At 56.0% G+C, this 24346-nt stretch overlaps 10 protein-coding genes across 10 annotated transcripts in view; 3 read left to right on the top strand and 7 right to left on the bottom strand.

The window, feature by feature from the left end:
* The window catches only part of BO66DRAFT_407243 (RTA1 domain-containing protein), a gene marked incomplete at both ends in the record, with an annotated part of 2254 nt that extends 1350 nt beyond the window's left edge, over positions 1 to 904 (bottom strand). The window contains 3 exons of the mRNA XM_025649050.1: positions 8 to 370; positions 435 to 683; positions 754 to 904. Of these exons, the coding sequence (XP_025509256.1) occupies positions 8 to 370; positions 435 to 683; positions 754 to 904 (763 nt within the window). The remainder of the gene's footprint in view (positions 1 to 7; positions 371 to 434; positions 684 to 753) is intronic.
* Positions 905 to 1132: 228 nt separating this feature from the next.
* BO66DRAFT_445189 (cytochrome P450) lies at positions 1133 to 3072 on the bottom strand. The gene is made up of 4 exons (XM_025651638.1): positions 2606 to 3072; positions 2513 to 2547; positions 1703 to 2434; positions 1133 to 1651 (listed from the first exon to the last, which is right to left on the bottom strand). Exons 1-4 carry the CDS (start codon positions 2979 to 2981, stop codon positions 1139 to 1141), a joined length of 1656 nt encoding a protein of 551 aa, XP_025509255.1. The 5' UTR covers positions 2982 to 3072; the 3' UTR covers positions 1133 to 1138.
* A 405-nt stretch (positions 3073 to 3477) lies between these two features.
* On the bottom strand, positions 3478 to 4432 carry BO66DRAFT_445186 (RTA1 domain-containing protein; the record flags this gene model as incomplete). The annotated part of the gene is made up of 3 exons (XM_025651637.1): positions 3478 to 3923; positions 3975 to 4223; positions 4282 to 4432. 3 exons carry the CDS (start codon positions 4430 to 4432, stop codon positions 3478 to 3480), a joined length of 846 nt encoding a protein of 281 aa, XP_025509254.1.
* A 1041-nt stretch (positions 4433 to 5473) lies between these two features.
* Positions 5474 to 7708, bottom strand: BO66DRAFT_467146 (alpha-xylosidase; the record flags this gene model as incomplete). The annotated part of the gene is made up of 1 exon (XM_025652540.1): positions 5474 to 7708. One exon carries the CDS (start codon positions 7706 to 7708, stop codon positions 5474 to 5476), a length of 2235 nt encoding a protein of 744 aa, XP_025509253.1.
* Positions 7709 to 8576: 868 nt separating this feature from the next.
* Positions 8577 to 9981, top strand: BO66DRAFT_467145 (sugar phosphate isomerase/epimerase family protein; the record flags this gene model as incomplete). Its single annotated transcript, XM_025652539.1, has 2 exons — positions 8577 to 8658; positions 8726 to 9981. The coding sequence occupies 2 exons, from the start codon at positions 8577 to 8579 to the stop codon at positions 9979 to 9981; spliced, it is 1338 nt and encodes a 445-aa protein (XP_025509252.1).
* A 164-nt stretch (positions 9982 to 10145) lies between these two features.
* Positions 10146 to 11602, bottom strand: BO66DRAFT_8276 (uncharacterized protein). The gene is made up of 3 exons (XM_025653635.1): positions 11193 to 11602; positions 10667 to 11134; positions 10146 to 10610 (listed from the first exon to the last, which is right to left on the bottom strand). Exons 1-3 carry the CDS (start codon positions 11310 to 11312, stop codon positions 10311 to 10313), a joined length of 888 nt encoding a protein of 295 aa, XP_025509251.1. The 5' UTR covers positions 11313 to 11602; the 3' UTR covers positions 10146 to 10310.
* BO66DRAFT_8308 (uncharacterized protein) lies at positions 11603 to 12640 on the bottom strand. Its single transcript, XM_025653639.1, has one exon. The coding sequence runs from the start codon at positions 12416 to 12418 to the stop codon at positions 11894 to 11896; it is 525 nt and encodes a 174-aa protein (XP_025509250.1). The 5' UTR covers positions 12419 to 12640; the 3' UTR covers positions 11603 to 11893.
* A 1043-nt stretch (positions 12641 to 13683) lies between these two features.
* On the bottom strand, positions 13684 to 16004 carry BO66DRAFT_445178 (MFS transporter; the record flags this gene model as incomplete). The annotated part of the gene is made up of 4 exons (XM_025651636.1): positions 15202 to 16004; positions 14164 to 15150; positions 13981 to 14112; positions 13684 to 13924 (listed from the first exon to the last, which is right to left on the bottom strand). The coding sequence occupies exons 1-4, from the start codon at positions 15528 to 15530 to the stop codon at positions 13684 to 13686; spliced, it is 1689 nt and encodes a 562-aa protein (XP_025509249.1). The 5' UTR covers positions 15531 to 16004.
* Positions 16005 to 16937: 933 nt separating this feature from the next.
* BO66DRAFT_387340 (putative glyoxalase family protein) lies at positions 16938 to 17984 on the top strand. Its single transcript, XM_025646277.1, has 2 exons — positions 16938 to 17317; positions 17376 to 17984. Exons 1-2 carry the CDS (start codon positions 17184 to 17186, stop codon positions 17650 to 17652), a joined length of 411 nt encoding a protein of 136 aa, XP_025509248.1. The 5' UTR covers positions 16938 to 17183; the 3' UTR covers positions 17653 to 17984.
* Positions 17985 to 18640: 656 nt separating this feature from the next.
* Positions 18641 to 24343, top strand: BO66DRAFT_8218 (putative Rho guanyl nucleotide exchange factor). Its single transcript, XM_025653628.1, has 3 exons — positions 18641 to 23013; positions 23065 to 23334; positions 23386 to 24343. The coding sequence occupies exons 1-3, from the start codon at positions 18802 to 18804 to the stop codon at positions 24115 to 24117; spliced, it is 5214 nt and encodes a 1737-aa protein (XP_025509247.1). The 5' UTR covers positions 18641 to 18801; the 3' UTR covers positions 24118 to 24343.
* Positions 24344 to 24346: the final 3 nt, after the last annotated feature.

The raw sequence follows: 24346 nt of genomic DNA, 5'->3' as shown, positions 1-24346 counted from the left end.
AACCGACTCGGATGCCACATCAACAAAACCAGCATCACCAACGCCATCACCGCCCCATCAAACACATACAACCACACCTCGCGCCGTTGAAGAACCCCATCCCTGCCCATCGCGAACTCGACCACGCGAAACACCGACCTCCCCAGAACCAGCCCGTTGGCGAGGTACAGCACCCACAGAAACCCACTCCACGGCACCCGGGTCCTCCGCGCGCGTCGCGTGGGGTGGCTCTGCATGCGGCGATGGAACACCGCCGAGACGAGGATGAAGGCCGCGAAGAAGACGACCTGGATGCCCAGGCCGGCGATGACGATCCAGTTGGCTGTTCGGGTGGTGGTTGGTGAATTGGACTTGGCCAGAAGGCCCCCGCCTACGAGTTTATGAGCGATCATGACAGAAAAGGGGGGAGGGGAAGGGGAAAGAGAAGAACCCACCTCCCGCCTGCGCCAGGAAAGCAAGGACATCGCCTACGACGAACACGCGGGTGATCCAGTGGGCCGGCAGGACGGAGCGAGTGTCCCCGTCGGTGAGGCGGATGATGCGCGCCAGGACCATGTAGATGGAGGCGGCGAAGAGGGAGGGGGCGACGAGCAGCAGCAGGGATTGCATGATATACGGGGCGGTGGTCCAGTTCGGGGTTTGGGTGCTGTTGATGATGCGGCCGATGTAGCCGGTTGTTTCGACTGGGTTGGGATCAGTGTGCTGAGCCGTGGGGTCACAAATTGGGTGAGTGAGGGGGCCTCAGCTACGTACAGATCCCCCCGATGATGAACGGGGTGAAGAACCAGGTGCGCTGGGCGCAGTAGTGGATGGCATGGCTGGTGGTGAGGAGGCCGAAGCAGACCGTCGCCGCAATGGCGGCGGGGAGAGAGGGGGCATACTGGTAGAGGAGGTAGGTCGGCATGCTTGGGACCACGTTGTGGGGATGTTGGCGATAGGCTTGAATGCTTATATAGTGGATGTATCTGCTCGAATATAGAGTGTATCGTTGGAGGCTGGGATGTCGTATTCGGGTCTCGTACTCGTTTAGATGCCCGTTTGAGGCGCGATTGACTACCAAGCCCATCGCTAGTTTGCAGGCTTAGTCCGAGAGTAATGCAGGTCAATGAATCAAGCACGCTGTTTCACTTAGTCTAGATTAAGCAAGATTACTATCTCTCCGCCGCTCCCACCGTAAACACACCTTCTCCGGCTGGGGAATATGCAGCGTCAAACTCATTGTGCTCTGCTGCACCCGCGCATAAGCCCTCTGCCGTGCCTCGTCGACTGTCTCCCCGGGCTCAGGCACAATCTCGACTCTATGCCGTCGGAACAGCTGCAGCAGCACCGCCAGGATCTCAATCTGGGAGAACCGCTTGCCAGGACAGACTCGCGGCCCCTCGGACCAAGCGATGAGCTTCTGCTCCATCTCCGCGTCGTACAAATCCTCTCCGGGCTGTCCGGTTGACGACCCAGCCACCCACCGCGACGGCCTCCACTCCGCGGCATCACATCCCCAAGTCCCAGGATCCGTATGCAGCGCCACACTATTGACCCGGATGGAGGTATCCTCCGGAACGACGAACGGAGTCTCCGCCTTAACCATCTGGTCCTGCTCGCGCGTCTCGCGCAGCACATTCACAACCGGGCCATATAGCCTCAGCGTCTCCATCTACCACAATCAGCCATCAGCACCACCAGACAAAAGAAAGGGGAAACCCACCAGAACAGCCCTCAGCCTCCTCAGCCCCTCCAACACCTCAAACCCGGGCTCCTCCTCCCCTCCCACGCCCTTCAGCAAGAAATCCATCTCCTGCCCCACCCACTCCTGCCACCCCGGAAAGATCGCCAAGAGATACACGGCATACAGCAACGTATTAGCAGTGGTCTCGTGCCCGGCAAACAGAAACAAAAACACATTGCCCCGGATCTCGTCCGGGGACAGATAATCCCTGCTACCGTTGCCGTTGCCGCTGCCAGCCCGGCCCTCGCACCGCAGCAACGTCGAGAGCAGATCCCCATGCCACCTTTTCAGGGTCCCATCCAGACGGTGGCGACGGTACTCCACCAGCTGCGCGATACTCTCCCCGAGCTCGCGCGCCCCGGCCCACAGACCCGGCGAGCCCTGACTGCGGCGCCAGGGGAGGAGGCTCCACCCCGTCGGGGCGGTGAGGATGCCCAGGAAGCGGAGGAGGGCGGGTTTGCACTCCTGCGGGCTGAAGGTCGGGTCCGAGGGGGTGGTAGTGGGGAGGCAGACGTGTAGCAGCACGTCGAGGCTGGCGTCGGCGAGGTCGGGGAATGTGCTTGTGCTGGTGGTGGTGGTGGTGTTGGTGGTGGTGGTGGCGACCAGCTGCGCCGCGCGGGCGAGGGAGACGGCCCAGACGGCCTGGTCGGTGGACGCGGTGAAGGCGCTGGCGGTGATGCGGCGGTGGCGCTGCCAGGTGGTGTCTTCGACCTGCACCCACACCCGTCTTGATTAGCAATCGGAACCACCGCACGGGATAGAGTGATGTGAGCGGAGCAGGGGGCGTACCGAAGCGAGATGCGGTCCGAACAGCTCTAACTGGTCTACATTCTCCTTGTCAGCCATTTCGTGTTCATGTGGGTAGGGGAGGAAGGGCAGTACCAAGCAGCCCTAACGGTTTGGGGAACGCCCTCCGCCGCACGAGGATCTGGTCTGCGACGGGGCGGTCCGCGGTGATGAACTCCCGGCCTCCGGGTGTCACCAGGAAGAAGGACCGGCCGTAGCGCGCGTGCAGGGCGAATTTGTCGCGGAAGTTCCAGGAGTGGTGGCTGAAGCGGTCGCGTTGGAAGAAGAGGGCGAGGCGGGAGTTGTGGTCGATGAGGCTCAGTAAACCCCGAAGTGGGTGGGGGAGGGAGGTCGCGACGATGAGGACTGGTAGTGGGCTGTCGCGGAGGGGGCGGTAGGTGGTGTAGATTCGGGCGAGGGTGTAGCTGGCTGAGAGCACAAGCGCGAGGCATAGGATGGTGAGGATAGACATGGTCGGACGGATGTCCTGAGGATACGGAGGGGTTTACATTTGGGAGATTTGGGAGAAGTAGAAGTAGAAGTAGAAGTAGAAGTAGAAGTAGAAGCAGAAGCAGAAACAGAAGCAGAGATAAAGTAGAGTCGTGGGGGCGAAGTGGGAGGATCGAGCCGAGGTGTGTCTTGTCTTGAAGGCCTTCACGGTGATTGGAGTATCCGGTACATGACTTATGGACTGTACCTAGTAGTGATACTAGATAAATCCGTCGAAGATGGTAAGTTACAGGAAAAAAGCAAGAAAAGAAAGGGAGAAAGAAAGTAGGGCTCCACTTCGTATCCGTACTCATACCCACTTGAAGCTTAGGCCTGCCCCACCCCCCCCCTTCCCTCCATCTCGGATGCGTATTCATTGCCTGTTCGGGTTCTTGTTCGGTGGAAACAATTTGAAATTGTATGGAATCTGTAACAGTGCTGTCTGTAGTCTAGTCAACTCCCTCAGACCCCAAAAAAAATCACAGAGCCGGCGTCACATCCTTGAATCGCAACCCATTCCCCACCGCCGCCACCCGCGACTTGCCCAGCAGTCCATTAATCTCACTCGGGTGGACCACAATGAGAATACACAGCACCAGAAACATCGGCACCGCGTCGAAGACGTAGATAAACGCCTCGTGCGTGATCACGTACCCCTGCTGGCCCTGGATGTACTCGATGAACCGCACGATCGACCGGATCAGGATCAGGAAGCTCATCGCGTACAGCGAGAAGAAGTGCTTGCGCCACGGGATCTGCGGCGACTCCGACCGCACCGTGGGGTGGCGGTAGATGCGCCGCTGGAAGATGACCGCCACCGTGATGAAGAAGCAGAAGAAGAGGATCTGCACGACGAGGCCCCCGATGATCACGTTCTCGCCCGTGTGGTCCGTCGCGGAGGCGGCCTTGACCATCAGGCCGGCGCCTGTTGATCGTTAGGGCAATATGAAGGGTTGTACGGGCAGAGAGCTCCTACCTGAGGCTTGCATCAGGAAAGAGAGAATGTCGCCCACCACGAAGATCTTGGTCAGGAACTTCAGGCGGATGATGGAGTGGTGCTCGCCGCGGACCAGGAGGATAATGCGACCCAGGATCATGTAGATGGTAGCAGCAAAAAGGGCCGGGGCGACCAGCAGCAGTGTGCTCTGGATGATGTAGGGACCGAGGGTCCAGTCCGGGGACTGATGGGCGGACATGGCGCGACCGCAGTATCCGACGACTTCGACTATAGAAGGAGAAGAATCATCAGCGTCCGATCGGTCATCGTGGCAGCTGCAACTTACAGAGTGCCCCGATCAAGGCGGCAAGCGTCAACCAGGCCCGGGTGCGGATGAGCTGGTAGATGAAGATCAACGTGGCTATCAGGAACAGCAGGACCATGATTACCGCCCCTCCCATGGAGGGATCATATGCGTACGCCGTCCAGCCTTGCATGATGATGGATGGAGTAGTGGTGATGTGGGATGATAAAATTGAGGTTGGACATCAGCGACGAAAGCAGACGGTCCTACAGACCTTTTGTACCGAGGCCAGCAGAGGATGTGGTGTCGAAATTGAAGCTGTTGATCGATCCTCAGTCGTATTTCGTAATTCCTGCTCTGTTGGGGCTAGTGGGTCAAGGCTGGAACATTGGCATCACCGAGATGCAACTCGATTGGCACTGTATATTTTTAGTTTATGGTAGCGTATCCATGAGGGCCCTAAGCCAAGCTCACATGAATCCACTGCCTGCATGGCCCATGCTGGTTGCTCATGCTGCCAAGCAGAATGGAAGAAACATTCTGTTTCATCGTGGATAGTGGCCTGAGGCAGCAGGCCGGACGGCCCTACAGAACATAACATCAATGCAATTGGGGCCCACAGAAAGTCATGCCGTAGTTGCCAGTCTTCCAACTGTAGCGGGGTGTCTGAGACAATCTATCTATAGAACCACGATCTGATCTCGGATGTCTATTACTCGAGGGACCAGCACAGGGCTGTGTTAGGAATTTTGGCTGAGATGAATGAGATGAACCTTCGTAGCCACAGCACCCACCCCGGAGATGGTTGAAATGTAATGAACCTTGTCAAGATAGTGGGAGACTATTTTAACGTCCTGAGTTAGGTGTATCATTTGTGGCCATGTCCCCATGACTTGAAACTGCACGTACCCTACCCACATGGGCATTGAACGTATATAAATCCGGAACGGCAGCGCCAACTTCATAGTCCGACTAGCTTTTCAGACCTCTCTACGCAGAAGGCAGTGGTCATTACGCTCGAATTGATATAGCACAAAGTAATCGGGCACGATATTGAATCATCTCTCAAGTAGGTGACGTTAGTCCTTGATGGGTCTGCAGCGGAATGAATTCAAGGCACGTTCTTCTGAAATTGTATGTCCATGGCACCTCTATACTAGATCGAAGCACATGCTTCAAACATTGGAACCAGGCCACCTCCAAAGCATTTCCACCCCCTCTACCATCCGAGCCCTTAAAAAACCTCCCCACTCAGAATCTCCTCCCTGCTCCCCCAGAAGAACAAGGGGATATGCTCCCGCGGCGCCTGAACAGTAACCACCTCCCCCCCCGCAAACGTCTCATTCGACCACCAATACGTCCACTTCCCCCTCTCCCCCGTACGAGGCAAATAGACCTCCCACTCCGAGACATTCGGCCTGGTCACCGGACTCACCAACAACCGCGGCCCGAACATATACGACTGGGTCGTGAAATTCGTATTGGCCGCCACCAGCCCACTCACGTTCCTATCCGTGTGCTCAAAATCCATATACAAGGGCCGCATAATGCTCCTCCCCTCGGTACTAAATCGCTCAAACACATTCGTCAAATAGCGCGCCAACTGATACCGCAAGCGGATATACCCCGTGATGATCGGGGTATTCTCCTCGCCATACGACCACGGCTCGTTCGCGCAGGTATACGCACTCTGCACACTGCACGCGCGACTGCCATGCGTGCGCATGAACGGCAGGAAGGTCGCCCACGCGAACCAGCGCACGTACAGCTCGCGGAACTCGGGGGTATCGATGTCCCCGCTCCAGGCGACGATCGGGTCGGCCTGGAACCCGCCGGCGTCGACGGTCCACCAGCCCCAGCCGGTGGCGGCGGCCGACAGGCCCGACGCGATCTGCGCGGCGAGCGTGTCCCAGACGGAGGTGGTGTCGCCGGACCAGATGATGCTGCAGAAGCGCTGCGAGCCGATGTACCCGCTGCGGCTGAGGGAGATGTGCGGGCAGGGGTCGCCCGGCGCGGTGGCGGTCACGTTGCGGTAGCCCTCGTCGATGGCCTGCTGGTGGGCCCACGGGTACAGCTTCCCCACGCCGCGCTGGGTGCCCGCGGCGTACAGGACGTCGGGCAGCGCGTAGGGGATCGACTGGATGTACGTGCTTTGGCCGTTGTTCTCGTAGGCTTCGCCGAGGGCGCCGCCGTCGGCTTGGTCGATCCAGAAGTTCTGGATCCCCTGCGTGTAGTAGTTGCGGTGCAGGGTGGACCACAGAAAGTGGCGCGCCAGCGGGTTCGTCGCGTCGTAGTTGCGGATGTAGCTGCCGTTCCAGCTGTCGGTCGTGCCGGGCCCGGAGCGCGTCGCCGACAGGAACCCCTGGGCTTGCAGCGTGGCGTAGTTAACCGAGTTGTCCGCCACGCTGGGCCACAGGCTGGCCATCAGCTCGGCGCCGGTGGCGTTGCGGACGACGGCAGCCATCTGGCTGACGTTCGGCCACAGCCGCGGGTCCAGCGCCCAGTCGCCCTGGTGCGCCCACGACTGGTAGTCGATCACGATCAGCGAGACGGGGATGTCGTGCGCCGCGAAGCGGCGCGCCAGCTGCTCGACCTCGCTCTGGTTCTCGTAGCGCAGCTTCGACTGGATGTATCCCAGGCTGAAGGCGGGCGGGGTCGGGGCCCGGCCGGTCAGCGCGGAGAGGCGGCGCTGGAGGGTGTCGTATTTGGACACGGTGCTGTTGCTGTTGTTGTTGTTGGCAGAGTCGTCGTCCGCAGCGACGATCACGTAGTCGACGAGGGTGGTCGACTCGGCGACGAATTTGGTGCGCAGCGCCCCGAGCTCCATCCGGCCCTCGGCGGGCGTGTTCCACACGAACGCGTAGCCCTTGTTGCTCATGAACACCGGGGTGGGGATGTAGGTGTTGAAGTTGACCAGGTCGATGACCGAGCCCTTCTTGTTGATGCGGTGGTCTTGCTGCGTGCCCGTGCCGTAGATCTGCTCGTCTGGCGTGGCGCTGAAGCTGAATTCCGCGCGGAACTCGGCCCCCGGGCCGGGCCACGTGTAGCTCCGGGGGTTGAGGGACTTGAGGGGAGCGTATTCGTTGGTGAGAAGCGTTTCGCTGCCGTCGGCGTTGAGACGCGAGAAAGACAGCCGGTAGCCCCCCTCGTTGCCGCCCCAGCCCGTCGTGCGGAGGAGGAGGTTGCCGTTGCGGAGGGTGAGGGGCGTTTCGCCGGTGGAGGTCTGGTCGTAGCTCATGCCGTGGGCGGTGCCGTTCTCGAAGCCCTCCAGTGGTGGGTCGTAGATGAAGCTGATCTCCTGGCCGGTAGGGGGGCGGAACGGCCAGGCGCGCACGCGGAAGCCATCGTAGCCGTAGGGCTGGATGAGGAGGGTCTCGAAGCCGTGTTGCAGGCGCAGGCCGGTGGAGTTGGGGTGGAAGTAGTCGGCCAGGCAGTGCCCGACCACGAGGAGTGTGAGGAGGAAGTACATGTTGCTGGACGCACTATTTCTTGCGTAGAAAGGGAGATGAACATGACTGCAAAGTATTTAAGCACGCTGGAGTGATTTAGCCGATTAGCCTAAGACAGGAGGAAACCATCGTACGACGAGCAGAATCAAGGAGTACATGCGGACTCTGTTGCTAGCGGGAGGGGTAGTGTCGATCAATGTCGATCAGGCAAGGGTCTTGAGGGGGGTCGGAGTTTGAGCGAGACCGAGGCGATTGCAGACATCTGGGCATACCGGCAGAATGAGGTTGTTGCGTATAGGGCTTGCGTATCAGGTGACCTGCCGGAGCATTGCTGGATCGCATCACATCAACTCCCAACAGAATTCTGATGTCGGAGATGCTCTGGTATAGTAGGTGATGGTCGTTTGAAGTTGCAGTAGCCTCCGCCGGGATTTCACTCTTTCTTCTCGGTGGGCCTGTCGGGATGTTCCGTCCGTATGCAGCCTGACGTGGCCGTGCAGCTTCAAACCGAGGGTTCCGGATGTGCAGCAGGCCGACCTGCCAAGCCCGAAGAAGATGTGGCTGATCCTTTGGTTCTGGAGAAGATAATACCGACAAGACTGTTGTCTGAAGGAAGAAGATGAGCCTCTTGCTAAGATTTATCTGAGAAGTGGTGTCTCTGGCGCAAGATGCACTAACATTAGAGGCCCTGACAGCCATACTCCATTCCTACCTCATTTCCTCTATATTCCACCTGTAGTTTGCATGAAGCACTGAGCCCTTCCCTATACACCAAAGCCAATAAATTAGTCCTGAAGCTATGAGGATCACAGCCCCGTCAAGGGCTGTGTTGTGTTGATGTCTTGGGGTGATGTGCACCACAAATTGGCCGGACCGGAGCCAAAACAAATGACCGGGAGCGGAGACCCCTCCAAAGACCCGATTTTATTGGCTCGCTCGCCGGTCCTACGTCACAACCTCGGCACTGCAGGTGCAGTCAGAAACCAACCTTCACTAAAGACACCATATCAAAACGAACACCTCATCCCAACCAAAAGCTACAATTGACTCACATTACCCAAACCATTCACCCGCCCTGAACCCCGGGAAACCGTTCTCCCGGGACCTTTCATATAGAAATCCCCTCAATCACCGCCTCCCCCTCAACCACGCCCACGACCTCTTCCACACAAACAACACAACCATGACCAAGTCCAGGCCCACCCCCCCCAACCCACTGGGCATCGCCACCCTCAGCCTCGGCAGCGCAGCCCACCACCCCCTCGAAGCGCGCCTCCACGCCGCCGCCGCAGCAGGATACACCCACATCGACCTGTTCGACGACGACTGGGCGCGCTACCTGAGCGCGCACCACTCGCGGGCCCTCCCCCCACCGCGGACCCCCTGGACATCCACCCCGGAAACCCTCCGCATCGCGGCGCAGCTCGGCTCGCTCGCCGCCTCCCTCTCCCTCAAGATCGCCTGCACGCAGCCCTGCCGCGAGATCGAGGGGATCGTGGACCCCACCGCGCGGCGCGCCGCCCTGGACTCCGTCGCCGCCCGGTTCCCCTTCATGCGGGCCTTCGGCACGGATCTCGTGTTCCTGTGCGCCAACATCCGCACCGACGAGGGGGTCACCGCCGATTTGGAGGTCGTGGCGACGGACCTCGCCGAGCTGGGCGATATGGCGCGCGCGTACGCGGAGGCCGACGGCGGGCCGATGCTCCGGATCGGGTACGAGGGGCTCAGCTGGGCGCGGAGGAATACCTGGGCTAGTTCGTGGGAGGCGGTGCAGGCGGCGGACCGGGACAATGTGGGGTTGGTCGTGGACGCGTTTAATGTTCTGGCGGTGGAGTGGGCGGATCCGTATGCTGCTGATGGGTCGGGGAGGGTGCATGGGGACTTGGAGGTGGCGAGGCGGGGGTTGAGGGAGTCGATGCGGAGTTTGGTGAGGAGTGTGCCTGCGGAGAAGATCTTCTTCTTTCAGGTGGGCGATGCGGTGAGGGTGGGGCTGGAGGAGGTCCGGGGCTGGGATGTGCAGGGTGATACGCCCAGGCTTTTGCCTTGGTCCAGGGGGTATCGTTTGTTTCCTGGGGAGAAGGAGAGGGGTGCGTATTTGCCGGTGGAAGTGGTGGCTGCTGCTGTGTTGGAGACGGGGTATGAGGGCCCCGTCTCGTTGGAGGTGTTTAATCACTCGTTGAGTGAGAAGGACGCCTCGGTGCCAAGGGTGCATGCCGAACGGGGGATGAAGGGGCTGAGGTGGTTGTTGGAGGAGGTGGCCAAGGTGCCGGCTTTGGGGGATGCGACTCAATAGTATAGATGAGAGATTGTTATGCTATACTGTATGAGATACTGAGTGAAGAATCAAGTCAGACTGTGCTGTCTGCTGAATGTGCTCGACATCATCCCCCCTAGGGCAAGAATCATATGGCTGGAGAAGACAGGTTCATCGTGTATACTAGAGTATCATAAACCACAGCAAAGTATCGAGTATCATGACCATCGCATCAAACAGAGAGTATCGTAAAAAAACACAAAAGACAGCAACAACTAACCGGCCCAATACATCTACCGCGTCATATCATTATCATCCCCCAACCTAACGCCAAAAATGCAACGCCAATAACCAAAACAACCAACCTCTCAGCAATCATCCTCCTCCACCACCACCAACCGCTTCTGCTCCGAGCACTGCTCGCCCTGCGGCGACGACGGCGATCCATACTCCTCGCTGAGCGCCCTCCGATACGTCACAATCGCAATATAATCATGCAACGTCCCCAACAACTGCAACACCACCGCCGTCCAGATCATTCCCTGGAAGGTATTGCCCCCGACCGCCGAAATCCCCTTTTCGCTGCCGGTCTCACTGATCAAATCCACGAACTCCTTGGCGATGACACTTGCGATGGTCGCCGCAATCCCGAAGCTGAACACGCTGGTCTGCTTGTCATTAGACATCGTCTTACACCATACCGCGAGGAAAGGCAGGGGCTTACCAGGAAAGCATAGAACTCCACACTAGTCAGGGGCGTCTCCAGCTCGGTCCCCGTGCCGGGGTAGCGTGGAGGCTGGGAGGCGTAATCCGGTCGCGAGGCCCGGGCGGACGCGATCGTCCAGATACGGAGGGCAATGGCAACAATGGCAGCCACCGTTCCGAAAATCAGGAAGAGCACCATCGTAGTATTCGTGGGCTTCAAGGCGTGGAAGTCATCGGTGATACAGGAAGGCCAGCTGCCGGGCTGGAGACCGGTCGGAGGGTTGCCCAGCGCTTGCTGGATGGCGTCGCCAGGGTTGAACTCGAAGAGGACACTGCGGTCCGAGCACTCGGTGATGCGGTCCTGGATGGTCGTGGTGTTCGACTTCTCGTCGATCACGCAGGTTTCCTGGTACCCGACGCAGTAGGACATGGGATAGATGGTGAAGAAGTCTGGCGCCCCGTCACCGCCGGCGCCGCTGGTGTACAGCTAGAAGACGCTAAGTTAGTGGGTTGGTTCCTCCTTGCTGGGGCTGGGCATTACATACCGTCATAAGATTGCCCTGCGGCAGGAATTGGCGTTGACTCCCGGAGAATAGACACAGAACCCCCAAGAGAAACGAGGTGAAAGAGCCGATGACCGGCAGGAGAGAGCGTAGGGAGCTCATGTTCGATATAGTCTTCGTTGAGTGTTGTCGGTGTCGAGATGTGTTGCCCGCTGAAACATCGGGGTTTGGTCGCCAAGCTTCCTCATGTGCACCGTCCCGGGGGATGAAAGTGAATCGTTGATAGAGTTCAGAGCCATCGAAACTCTAAGGACTGGCGCAATATATGGCACTGTGATTCCGACCCATGTTCCTCCATCCGGCGCCGTCTGCGGTGCCCAGCCGCCTCGATTTCAGGAATACGGCCCCAAACGGACGATCGCCGCCTCCCGAGAGGGATGGAGCTTGGTATGGGCCTCGTTGACCAGGTCGACTCCCTCGGGTTGCTCTTGGAGATTAGTGATCTCAGCGATTGAGGTACGAGTAAGAAGAGGATGCCGAAGCGGCCGTTGCGGTCACCAACATTGCTTGCAGCCACCATTCGACAGGCAGACTGACACATGACCAGGAGAGCCGAGGTGATATCATCTCTGCATTAATGCGATCTTCTGTCTATCATTGCCAAAATCTCGTGACCAGGGCGCCACAGCGGGACCTCTCCGATGCAACCGTCTCCGTTGTGAATAGATGGCAACCCAATTCAGCTAGGTGAAGGTTGATCCCGCAACCCCGAAGCGGATCTGATTTCCGCCCCGATCCCATCCCCCAACCCTCCCTCTGGAATGTCCTTGAAACGCAGGGGCCAGCGTACCACCACAACAAATGCACCTCACGTTGCACGGGGAATGCTGGTGCAGAGGGTACCTGAGCGCGATCATTTCTCTTCTCGTGATTGGTGGATCAAGGCTCCGGTACTCAAAAGGGCGGATCCTGGTACTTGGTAGATTCGGACCGGCTTGGCGGTAAATCAGAGATTCTTGGGAAATTGGTTCTTCACATGGCGTTGCTGTGGGAACTGAAGTACTACTCCATACGTTCATGGAAATCTTGTCTGTGGGGGAGGCAATGAGCAGTGAAATCTCTGACTCAGCCAACCCTGGCTCCTTGTAAACCCCTGACGCTGACGCCGAGAGATGGCCGCAAAGACGCCTTTGATCCTGCCATCGATTACTTAGCATGTGAGAATGATAGAGGACTGCCTTCTGGCCAGTCAGCTCATCACCGCCCATTTCAGAACTCGACTAAGCTTTCGACTGTGTAAACCATCATGTTCGCTTGTGAGGTCTGTAAACGTGGGACTCCTGGTCTATCCAAGCAAAGCACCCAAGCAATGCCCCAATGCAACCAGCGAGGTCGACTGGCGAGGTGGCTGGAAAACTCTCGACAGGTACTCCGGCCCATATAAGTAGGTCCCGTGGCCGCTCTCAACCCAGCGGAATGATTGTGTAGCCAACCTGTGTAACATACTCCCTTGTAACAGTGCTTGTTATCTGTGGGGAGCCGGCCACGCCTGGTCGCAATTGTCGCAATTGACTTCTAACGTCCTCTGTAGAGGTAGCTTTCGGGCTGACTGAGTGTCTTGAGGAGGCAGGAATATTCCTGTCCAAAAACAAGCCCATTGTTTTTGAAACACTGCAAGCACATGGTCTTGACACGAATTCGGTCGGAGCTCAGCTATAATAGCTCGCCACTGACCAAAGTTTCCACGGAATGTGCGAAGCTCACATCCGTCAATAGAAGGGGTCCGTTTCTTGTTGATGAGCCGTGTTGTCTGTCTGCTCTAAGCTGGGATCGCTGTGGGACGGAAAGAAGAATGAGAGAGGGTCTCAGTTTACTTGAAGGATGCGAGCTTGGAGAGGATCAGTAGAAGCCAGTCAACCCCGATCTTTCTGCTTTCCCTATGACTTGGTGACTGGGAGCATGGAGATGTAGTAAGCGTACAAGAATATTGTTTGCGGCGGTGGTAGATAGTAAAGCATTGCCTTCCAAACTAGTGTCTTGGTTTGCTCTCTCGTACCCCGTATCTCGATACGGCACCTTTGCTGAGGCTTGTATGTTGAATCCTTCCGTTAAGGCAAAGTATTCTCTAGTCCAAGCCTGGGTTTCGCAGTGTCAAGCAATGGTATCCACGCCATGTCGTGAAGGATGAAATCTGCAGCCATTGTAGATCAAAGTTTAATCCATTTCTTCATCTCCTGCAGAAGGAGAGACGGGCCTGAAGGCTTTGACCCCGACAATGGCCGGCGGTTAAAGTTCGAGAAGCAGCCCCTACATAGCAACGCCGCATCTTGTCTGATGGAATTGGCAAAGATAATAGTTGAATTCCCGAACCGTACGTAGTTTCATCATTTTTCTTTGATTTTGACGCACGTTCCAGTTCTTGCTGAGCTGATGCGCATCGTTGGCTTGTGATCGTATCTGGTGTGGCTGGAGTGGCAGTCCACTGCTGCACAGAGGTTCTATTAATCTAGGTGAGTTTCACATTCCATCTGCCCTATGCCTCCTTCAGCTGTTCCGTTGGCTCCACAAGCGGCGCCAGCTTACTCTTCCTTCGTAGACGTGGGCCGTACACGTAGAAGAGTATAGGAATCGGAATCATCACCACCGCAATGCACCCAAGCAAGGTACCAGCCCATTGGATGCCTAGATTATGGAACATCTGCTCCGTGAAGAGAGGGAAGACTGCCCCTACCATGGACCGCATCATGGTATTGGCTGCGAAGGCCGACGCAGCACTGCAATGGGTTAGTGAATGCGTTCATGGAGAAGTGAGCTCGGAAGGTTAGCTCACAATTGCAAATATGAGTCCAGCAGATAGTTGAATCCCTGCATGAAAATTGAAGTAATTCCAAACCCGACCATGACTCCGGCGGCCGTAGGAGCCATCCAGTGAATAGAACTGTTCCAGCCTGTCCAACCGAACCTGTATGATCTGTTAGCAAGCGATGAACCATCACAGGACGACGATTCTTACCAGAACAAGCCCCCTGCAAATGCCACACCACCGATAATACATGGCAGCAACCGCCATTCGGGAACGGGTACATTGTTGTTGGCCTTCAGCTTCCGAGTATATGACCCTTGCATGGATAAGACAAAAGCGCTGCCAGATATTTCTCCGATAATCAGGCCAATGAAGGGTAAACCGGCCACCCCTCCAGTCATACCATAGGTGCCGGAAAATACAATCGGGTATGCCTCGAGCAAGGCATACGCTAACCCATAAATAAAAGACATATACAAAGTAAGCAGGAAGGCAATCGGTTCGGTGAAGAGAATCAAGAACGGGCGGGCCAGATTTTTCGTCACCAACTCCTTCAGATCGATTTCCAATTCAGCCTGGCGTGCATGGATGCCCCAGTTTCGAGTCTGGCGTCTGAGGATAGCTGCCTTCTGTACTAGAATGACAGGGGCGTATGTCTCTTCACAGAAAACTATCATCAATGCCAGACTGAAGAATCCGACGATAGCAGGCAAATAGAGGGTCCAACGCCAGCCGAGATAGCTCTCAGTGATGAAGCCACCGATAAAAGGTGCAGTAAATGGTCCTGTGAATACGGACATCGTATACATGGCAATCGCAATTCCTCGTTGTTCATTGTTGAAGAGATCGGAAAGACTGGCAGGGACCAGGGCGATGACGCTGGCCGCACAGAATCCCGAGAAAAAGCGGGTCAGCATGACGGTTTGCGTATCTTTAGCCGTCGCGCAAGCGATGGTAAAGATGTCAAATCCGAACATGCCAATCATCAATGGCCATCGCCGACCGAGCAATTCGGAGCAGGGCGCCCATACAGTCGGGCCAGCCGAAAACCCCAGTACGTAGAGAGTCGTGCCCAGAGCGGCAACTTCGGAACCAAACCCGAAGGCTTTCTCGACCTTTGAGGCCGCCGTTGCGAAAACCGCGCTGGCGAAAGCGGTGACCAAGGCACAGAAGGTCAATAGAGAAGCAATCATGACTCTGGGAAAGCATTAGCAGGTATAAGCACACGGCAAATAAGACGTGCCGTACCTCCGCTTGAGGGGCCAATTCTGGGGGTGCATGGGGTCGTCGGCTCCGTCAAACTCCACCACATATGCCTCCGAGTCCGGAAGGGCGGGCGGATAGGGCTTTCCGGCACCCATGGGGAGCCATTGTTCACGCGGGGTACGACTACGATTAGATCCGACCGTGAGTTGTTGTTGCAGACGGTAGGTGTTGATTCGTTCCAGCTCAATGGTATCATGGTGGTCCGGGTACTCCGCCCGAGAATCGCGCCGGGAAGACCTGGCGAAATGGTCCGAGACCGAGGAAGCGTCCTCGGCCTCGAGGTCATACTTCTCGGCAGGAACTTGACTCATGTTCACAGTTCAAAATCTGTGCCCGTGAGGAATTTCCTTACGGCGACGGCGGCGAGAGACAGGAATGAGCAGGACACCACGATCCAATGGGGGCCAAAGAATCATTTAAAAGGAGCTAGGTCCTGGCAAGCTGACCGGTTTTTTCGTCTCTTCCCTCCTTCAAAAAGTTTTCCTCCCGGATGCCGATGCCGGTTGAAGTGGGTCAGAGACGGGGCCATTATGTCGAGATCCATAGTGCGTATCTTGCGAGTTCCGAGAGTGGCAATCCACCACTTATCGCCAGGGTGCCAGCTGCGCTGAATGCGGGTAAAGCCCGGCCGCGGGAAGAAACGGAGTCATAGTCATTTCGTGGGATCATTCGCTTGGATTTCACCATCGTCGAGTCGAGTGAGGCAAGTCAATGTGGCAGGCAGGCGACAGGTGTTAATTGTTAATTCCGCAGAGGTGAGCGACCACGGCTGCGAGTGGATCCAGACGGGAAGCACATCATCGGGTACTCGGCATCAGGCTGAGTTGAGGGAGTCTGGGGGCCAGCCAGGAACCAGTTAGTATAGCACCAAATCAGAAGATAAGCAGATACACTCGGGTCAAGCATACACAGATCGATAGTCAGTGCATGAGTAATCCACTCATTGGGAGCAATGCATCACTGTGAAGCAGCTCGAAGGCCAGTAGCGCCGAGCCCAGTCCACCTCCACCGCAGCTGCGCGTGGCTGAGCAGCCTAGGGGATTGCTGGAAAAGACAATCTTTTCTTGTAAATATTCAGATTGCTGATTAGGATCGTATGATCCGGAACAATGTCAGAGAAGAAGATAAGAAAGATGAGATGTTGTGTAGATCCGGAGAGCAGTTGGAATATAACGAGGAAGATGGGGAAAGAGGAGAAAATCGGGGATGGGGGAAGCCGTACTGAGTACTGTACCCGGAGTTGATCCGCTCCGGCTGGCGGAATTGATTCCGTGGCCACATTTTCACCTTCAGTCAGTTCTTTCAGGGACCAGTGCGCACAGACCAGCTAAGTGCTGCTACATGTACCTGCCACACCACCCAGATCACCTGCCCCAGGTGAATAGGTAGGCATCTCCTGTACCAGACACAAGCTCTTGGTATAAGAGTCGGCTTCGGCCCGCAGGTAGATCCAACCCCGTCCCTGTGTCGGCTTCTCACAAACAAAGTCCGAGAGGCCCTACACTCCATCGTTATAGCAACTTAACTCCATGTTATTTCATTTCTGCTCGAATTACTTACTACCTTTCATCCCCGCATGGGAAGCTGCACGGATAATAGTCCGAAGCATTTGACATGCTAAGTATAGCACAAACATACGGTACATAACAAACACGATGTGCGATGATTAGATACGACATTACCCCGCGGGGAATTATCCCAGGAAAAGGGATTCCGAGACACCCACGCTGTTCCACCTCGGCGGGAAATGCTTCCACTTTGGTCCATGGCTCGTGTTGAGTCAGTCACCAGGATATATAAAGGTGGCATGCGGGGTCTGCATGACTTCATCCACAATTGTTTTGCCTTCAACTAACAACCCCTCCGACCCGTCACGTTGCTGATATATAGTAACATTGACCCCCCTCTGGTCCAACCACCACCTGAAAGACGAATAATTCCTTTCTGAAATCCATCTCCGCACAATGATCTCCGGCATTCATCACGTTAATATTCTCGTGCCTGATGGCACCCTGGACCAAGCCACCGAATTCTACAGCGACACTCTCGGCCTAGAATCAGCCCCCGTTCCCGAGCTTCAGAAGGGGACCATCCTTTGGTGCGTCCCGATCTCTCAACATCTTAGAATACCGCGATCCATTTGCTTACTGGAGAAGGTTTAACCTTACCCCCGATGGAAGTCAACAAATCCACGTCAACCTGGGCCCTAACCCCGAGCTCGACTCCCAGCGCCACGCCTGCCTGCGCGTCTCCTCGCTGGATGAGTTACAGACGCTGCAGAACCGCATCCTAGCGCATCAAGAAAGCGGAGGTCCCGCGGCTCCGATGGAGGTAGATCGGTTGGGAATGTGCTCGGGTCCGACGGGGGAGGAATATCCGCGTCGGTTCTTTGCCCGAGACTTTGCGGGCAATCGACTGGAGTTTAGTGTTTAGATCAGTGTAAGGGGTCGGAAGTGGATGTTTTGTTCTGCTTTCTTTTGCTTTCTTGTTCTTTCTCTCTCTCAGATTGAGCGTTCGCAAGTGCAGATTCCGTTAACTTTCTTCGGTTGTGCATCGCGTACTGGCTGTTTCCAATCAATCCGCATTTCGGGACCCTGCAGGACAGACCACGAGTCTGTAGTTAACTATGGCTGGTTGTTCTGCGCAATGTGTGGAGAACATGGGGATGTCAAAATGTGGGAAGAGTTGAAGAATCAACGACCCATCCAAATACCCATATACTAGTAAAAGAATTGGGTAGAGTAGTGTAAACAAGCCACAATGAGTATAAGTTATTCATTATTTGAGATGTTTTCTCTTGAAGGCAGCAACCAAAGGCAGAATCCCCTACTAAGTTGACCGCCTACCGGATACAGCTCCGACTCCTGAAATGGATGGATCTCCGCCAATCCACCATAATTTCTCTCCATTGCCAAGGCTAAGGAAGGTACTCCGTACTCTCCGTGGCTGCCATCGCTTTCATTTACCCTTTTCTTCTCCAGCTGTGCCTTCTCCTCCCCACCCTTCCACTTTCTCTACTACTCTACTCTACTCCCTCTTCTCTCCAGGCTATCTCTCTCCCTCCCTCTTTCTCTCTTCCTTAATACCTGGTGACGTCCAGTTACCTTCTCACTTCCCTCTTCAACCAAGCTTCCCTGTGGGACTTTCGATCGCCTGGCTGTGCAGGGTATGTGAGAGGTGGTGGATGACCCTGCTTCTTTTCTGTTGCTGCTGCTGCTGCTGTTGTTGTTATTGTCGTTGGCGGCTCACCTCCGCATGAGGCTCGATACACTATCTTTACCAACAAGCTCCAGTAGGCGATCGCGCCTTTCCCTCTCTCTCAGTCCCTGAAGTCTTGCTTCTCTCCGTTCACACATCTGCTGCTGCTGTGATCCGGGGTGCTGTATTCTCTCCCCTGAGTGGCCGATTGTTAATCAGCTCCCCCTCCCCACTTCACTTGACAGCCACAACGTGGGATTTCTCTCAGCGCCGATCCATCCACTGCGAGCTTCCTCCTTTCCTTTCCTCCGGTCGCGTGCGCTCAACCTCGCCCCCCTCCTCCACCATCCGGGTCTACTTTCTCTGTTGCTCGCTGCAATCATCATGGCACACTACAAGAATGGCTACCCGATCTACGGCCAATCAACGAATTCCCCTCCGGCCTCAGCGCAGCCCACCCGATATGACCTGTATGCCACTCAGCCCACCAGCCCACAACTCCGCCGCATGCCTAGCTACAACGTGGGGGACGATGCAGCACTTCTGGGATCCGCCCAGCCACAGAACGCCAGAGCGACCGAGGTGAATGCTCGTTATGGGGCTCAGGACCGCGAAGACCATGCAGACCCACGCTACGCGCATCTTCCCACTCCCTCCTCCCCTCAGATGTCTCGCACTCGCGCATCCTCGCAGTCCAGCTACCAATACCAATACACCTCGTCGGTCTCCGCCGCTACCTCCCCCACTCAGCTCGCGTATAATCCTCAACAGTACGCGCTACCGCCCACTCCGTCCCAGCAGCAAGTCGGTTTCAGCCCGATCGCATACTCGGGTCCAGCCTCCCCGCAAAGCAACCCGATCGCTGCTGGTCATCAACCGTACAACCCCGCTGCCTACCAGACTGCCAGTATACACCCAGCTGCGATTCAACGACAACCGTCCTTGACATATAACCAGGCTCCTCCCACCCCGCAGACATACGGACCTCCTCATCCACAACTTCCACCGCCACCGCCCCCTCCCCGAGGCCCGGATCATCCCTATGGAAGCAGACCGGCTGCGCAGTATGGAGGGGTGTCTCCGGCTGCGCAGTACGGCTTTGCACAACAGTCCTCCTACAATATATCCTCGCCTGCGACTTTTGGTCCTTCTGATCCGAATCCTCCCGCTTCTCCTCCGTACGTAACAAGCGCCCAATTGTCGAATTATGTCCCTCAGTCCCCCCGTCGATCCGATGCCGTTATGCCTTCCGCTTCAGATGATCAACCTCCCGTGCCCCCAGCGCATTCGTCAATGGGAGACGACATCTATGCAAAACGTGCAAGCTTGACACTTTCCGGCAGCGGAAGGTCCTTGCCAACTCCTCCCGTGCACCAACTCCAATCCCCGGTGTCACCGCGCCGCACAGATACGCTGACGCGACACCCTCAAGCTCGGCCCCTGCCAGGTCCACCGGTAGATGCCGAAACCGACCTGTATGCCGACGCACAAGATCCATCTTATCAACTCTCTCCTGATGAAAGTCACACTCATACCAATGGAAGCATGGCCACTGGAACGGGCCAGTATGTGAATTACGACGCCTATAGTGACGACAGCGATGCGGAGGCAGCGGCAGGTCTGGCAATGTTGCAAATGGCCGATGAGGAGGATCGCGCTCAAGCCGAGCGGTTGCAGGACCGTGCGCGACGAGAAACCAACGCATCGATCATCAGTGCTTACGGAGCGCGATCAGACACACAGGCAACATCTCCCCTCACTGACTGGCCTCAGGATGACCAATTCTCCTACGCGGATGGTAGTTATGGCGAAACAGGAGGATACGATGAGAATGGCTACGCCACTGATGGCTATGGTGATGACCGATTGCCAGCCACTTCGGGCTCATTGAGGGGCTCCCATCTGTCGGCAGATGATCGCGACGACTATGTGGAGGACTACGATTATCCGCCCACGCTTGACTCGGCTGGGTACCCTTATGCGCAGATGCCTCATCATGCCCGAGTGGATGCTGGCGGCACGGGAGGGTTGTCCGAGCCTGGGGCTTATCAGCGCCGAATGAGCTTCGATTATGGTGATGAGACTAACGGCCCGCTGGGGGAACATCAGGACCTCCAGCAATCGGAAAGCGATAGCTCCGGCCAGGGGGGTGAACCAGGGGACCTCTTCTTTCATCCCGGGATGCGGCCCCTGCCTCCAGCTCCTGTCGAACCGGCCAGCAACCCGAATCTTCGGTCTCACTTGATGCCGGCCGGAACGTATCGTCACCAGGACCAAGCGGATGTGCGGGATGCTACCCAGTATTCTCCCTCTTATTTTCCTGTTGCTCCTGATTCCTACAACCCGGCCGTGTCCAATTCTGCTCAAGTGCCACGGTCCACATCTCTATCGAGCCATCCAATTGGACCTCGTACTGACCCCCCTATCAGATCGAAAACGGATGCAGATCGGGCCAAGTACAAGCAGCAACAGGAGTTGCTCCGGCAGCAGCAGTATGGCGCGCTTAGGTTTGACGATTCTCCCGATGCTGCTGCGGCAGCGATGGCGCTCGATCTGCCTGCCATCCCCGCTGGACGCCGCAAAAAGTTCAACCCCGCTAAGCTCTCATCCGAGCATTTCCGTCGCTGTTCGGAGCCGTGGGCGTTGAGCTCTGTCTTGTCCTGGATTCGCGAGCTCAGTGAGGAGGAGACGGACCTCAAGGAGCAGGCCATTGTGGATGCCATTGTGGCCTTGTTCACCCACAAAGTCCCCACCATGAACATGGCGGACGCTGAAACCTTGGCTGCCCGCGTGGTGAAGAACATGCTCACCGAAGAGGCTCTTGTGAAAGACGAAGAGTGGGTCAAATTCAGTTCGGGCACGATATCTGGAGTCCTATTCCAGATTACTGGCACGGGATGCTACTCACCCCGGTTACACGAACATGAAACGGAGGTGTTCGGCCGGTGCTACTCCCATCACTGCATGCGAACGCTAAAGAAGGTGAATTTGAAGGCGCAAATGATGGAAGCGGAGAAGAAGGCCGAAGACTGGGTCACTTTCTACAAAGTTCCCAAGGAGATTTGGGAGACATATCCAAAGAAGGAGATTGATCGCCAAAATAATCTCCACGAGATTGTAACCACCGAGGACTCGTTCATTGCTCAACTTGACGTTCTGCGAGAGCTCTACCGTGATCAATTGACTCAAATACAGCCCGCGGTGATCAAGCCCAAGCGTCTGAGCAAGTTCTTGAATGATGTCTTTGGAAAGGTGGATCCGGTCAAGAAAGTCAATGAGGACTACCTTCTCGCGCAACTCAAGTACCGTCAGAAGGAGCAGGGACCATTCATTGCTGGTTTTAGCGATATCTTCCGCGAATGGATTCGAAAAGCCAGGGCTGTCTATATTGAATATGCGGCCACGTTCCCTCACGCCAATTATCTTGTTCGCAAAGAAGCGGAGGTGAACGTACCTTTTCGGCAGTTCCTCAACCAAGCCCGTGACCATAAAATGTCGAATCGTTTGAGTTGGGATACCTATCTCAAAGCTCCAATCACACGTATCCAGCGCTACACGCTGCTTTTGACCACCGTGTATAAGAACATGGTCAAAGACTCGGAAGAGAAAGCAAACCTTGCTCAGGCGATCGAAGAGATCAAGCAGGTGGCTCTGGAGTGTGATGCCAAAGTGGGCGAGATGACCAAGAAGGTCGAGCTGATAGAGCTCAGCTCGAAGCTGCAGCTTCGCCCGGAGATGAAGAAAGAAGTGGAGCTGAACCTGGAACATCTGGGCCGTCAAATCGTTTTCCGAGGAGACCTGCAGCGACCCGGCACGCGAACCCGTTTCTTGGTGGACACCCATGCCATTCTCTTTGATCATTATTTGGTGCTGGCCAAAACGTTTACGACTCGTGACCCGTCGAGGACGATCAAGTACGAGGGATACGATGTTTCGAAGCTGCCTATCCCCATGGACCTCCTGGTTTTGGAGAGCACCAACGATGATCCCGTGGTCAAATCAGCGGTTCGTGGTGTGGCTACCATGACCCAACCGCAGGCCGTCAACCGCGGTGTAGGCGGAAACACTTTAGCCCATACTGCTAGTGGTAACTCGGCCAGTTCTGGAAACTCAGGCTCGAGCAAAACGATGGTGCCTGCAACTGTGCTGGAAAGCTCCAAGGATGATAAGATCCTGTATCCGTTCAAAATCAAGCACCTGGGAAAGAATGGGACTTACACGCTGTATGCCTTCTCTTCTCAGAGCCGGCAAGAGTGGTGTGATAAAATCACCGTGGCGAAGACGAAACACGCCGCTGCATTGTTTGCACAGAACGCCGAACCTTTCAGACTCCGAGTGCTGGCTGACACTGCTTTTGCCACGTCTGAGGCTGCTCTGCCTCCAACGAGCGTGATCATTGATGCCACACCTCTTGACAGAGCCATCAGGGATGTGGAAGAGCGGTACGCAGGCTCGCCACGCCCGCCTCCTGTTTGCCGGACTGCGGTTCACTGTGCTACGGTCTTCCAGCAACCCCCGGGCCGAATGATGTGTGCTATCGGTACCGACTACGGAGTCTATATCTCAGACTACAATGACCCTCGTGGCTGGGTCCGGGTAAGTTATGAGTTCTCAGTCAATCAGCTTGACACTAATGTCCCGCTTTAGGCCATACCAATCATCCGAGTCACTCAAATCGCGGTCTTCGAGGAATTCAACGTCTTCGTGCTCATAGCCGACAAATCCTTGATAGCGTATCACTTGGATGTTGTCTGCCCTCCGGGCGGCGTTACCACCCAGACAACGACTGATTCGGCCCGTCGCGCACCGCAGAAGCTGTCAGGTAGCCGCGAAGTAGGGTTCTTCGCAGCAGGTCACATGAAGGATCGTACATTGATCATGTACAAGAAGCGAGATGGGCTCTCGTCCACATTCAAGGTTTGTCCCTTCGTCACCCATACATCAGTGCATTTCGCTCATTTAGTCTAGATCCTCGAACCAGTGGTTCAAAAGTCATCCAGCAGTCGAACTCGTCTGTTTTCTCGCCGTTCACAGACCGAGTTCTTCCGCGAGTACGATGAATTTTACATTCCCTCGGAATGCTACGGTATCAACCTGTTCCATTCTTCTCTGGCTATCTCAACGCAGAGGGGTATCGAGATTCTCACCATTGACAAGAAATACACATGGTCCGTCCCTGACTTCCGCTCCGAGGCTCCCCCGGAAGCGCAGGCCCAGTTGACCAGCATTGCCCATCGCATTGGCACTCTGCGCCCGCTGGGTATGTTCCGACTCAGCGACAGCGAGTTCTTGGTGGTGTATACGGAATGTGCCGTATATGTCAACAAGCACGGCGACGTGTCCCGCAGCGTGGTCATGGAGTTTGTGGGCCATGCTCATTCGGCGTGTCTGTACGGCCGTTTCCTTATTCTCTTCAATGACGACTTCGTCGAAGTGCGGAATGCGATGAATGGTCGCCTTCGCCAGGTGATCCCGGGTCATGGTGTTGTCTGTCTTGATGATGGCAGTAGCATGCCCGGGTCAGGCGCCAACAGTATTCCGACGAACTCCGGAGGTTCCGTGAACCTTTCCAGTGGACTGTCGAATGGTAGTGCGCTCGCAAGCAGTGGCCGTACGGTCAAGATTTGCATGCAACATCCGGAATACGAGCGCAGCCAGCTGATTCTGGAGTTGATCGAGAACGAGGGACAGAAGGACTAAACTGATGAAGGGATCTGGCCTTAAAACCTTCGTCAACATCGTTTCTTCGGCTAAGTTCGAGTTCTACTAACTGCCACTCTGCTATGATTTCAGCAGTGCAGTATCTTCTTTCTCGGGCTGTTCCAGCCCATTTGCATGTTCTCTCTGGCGATGCGATCGGTCGGCATGGATCAATCACCCCCTCAAAACTACTTCCTTACATAGACCCCTTCTTTTTCTTCTCTTGACT

Source organism: Aspergillus aculeatinus (genome assembly GCF_003184765.1).
Source record: "Aspergillus aculeatinus CBS 121060 unplaced genomic scaffold BO66scaffold_1, whole genome shotgun sequence".
In the NCBI taxonomy this organism is placed as follows: Eukaryota; Fungi; Ascomycota; class Eurotiomycetes; order Eurotiales; family Aspergillaceae; genus Aspergillus; species Aspergillus aculeatinus.
Note: the sequence above shows the minus strand (reverse complement) of the source record. Positions and strands in the feature narration are given on the sequence as shown.

Bases quoted from the DNA above. Each gene is read 5' to 3' on its own strand.
- BO66DRAFT_8308 (XM_025653639.1), bottom strand. From the start codon at position 12,418: ATGGGCGGTGATGAGCTGACTGGCCAGAAGGCAGTCCTCTATCATTCT.
- BO66DRAFT_445189 (XM_025651638.1), bottom strand. From the start codon at position 2,981: ATGTCTATCCTCACCATCCTATGCCTCGCGCTTGTGCTCTCAGCCAGC. The intron at 2,548-2,605 runs GTACTGCCCTTC...AGGAGAATGTAG, and splicing joins CAAACCGTTAGGGCTGCTTG to ACCAGTTAGAGCTGTTCGGA. The intron at 1,652-1,702 runs GTGGGTTTCCCC...TGATTGTGGTAG, and splicing joins GGAGGCTGAGGGCTGTTCTG to ATGGAGACGCTGAGGCTATA.
- BO66DRAFT_387340 (XM_025646277.1), top strand. From the start codon at position 17,184: ATGATCTCCGGCATTCATCACGTTAATATTCTCGTGCCTGATGGCACC. The intron at 17,318-17,375 runs GTGCGTCCCGAT...TTACTGGAGAAG, and splicing joins CAGAAGGGGACCATCCTTTG to GTTTAACCTTACCCCCGATG.
- BO66DRAFT_8218 (XM_025653628.1), top strand. From the start codon at position 18,802: ATGGCACACTACAAGAATGGCTACCCGATCTACGGCCAATCAACGAAT. The intron at 23,014-23,064 runs GTAAGTTATGAG...GTCCCGCTTTAG, and splicing joins ACCCTCGTGGCTGGGTCCGG to GCCATACCAATCATCCGAGT. The intron at 23,335-23,385 runs GTTTGTCCCTTC...CATTTAGTCTAG, and splicing joins GGCTCTCGTCCACATTCAAG to ATCCTCGAACCAGTGGTTCA.
- BO66DRAFT_8276 (XM_025653635.1), bottom strand. From the start codon at position 11,312: ATGAGCTCCCTACGCTCTCTCCTGCCGGTCATCGGCTCTTTCACCTCG. The intron at 11,135-11,192 runs GTATGTAATGCC...AGCGTCTTCTAG, and splicing joins CGCAGGGCAATCTTATGACG to CTGTACACCAGCGGCGCCGG. The intron at 10,611-10,666 runs GTAAGCCCCTGC...AATGACAAGCAG, and splicing joins TGGAGTTCTATGCTTTCCTG to ACCAGCGTGTTCAGCTTCGG.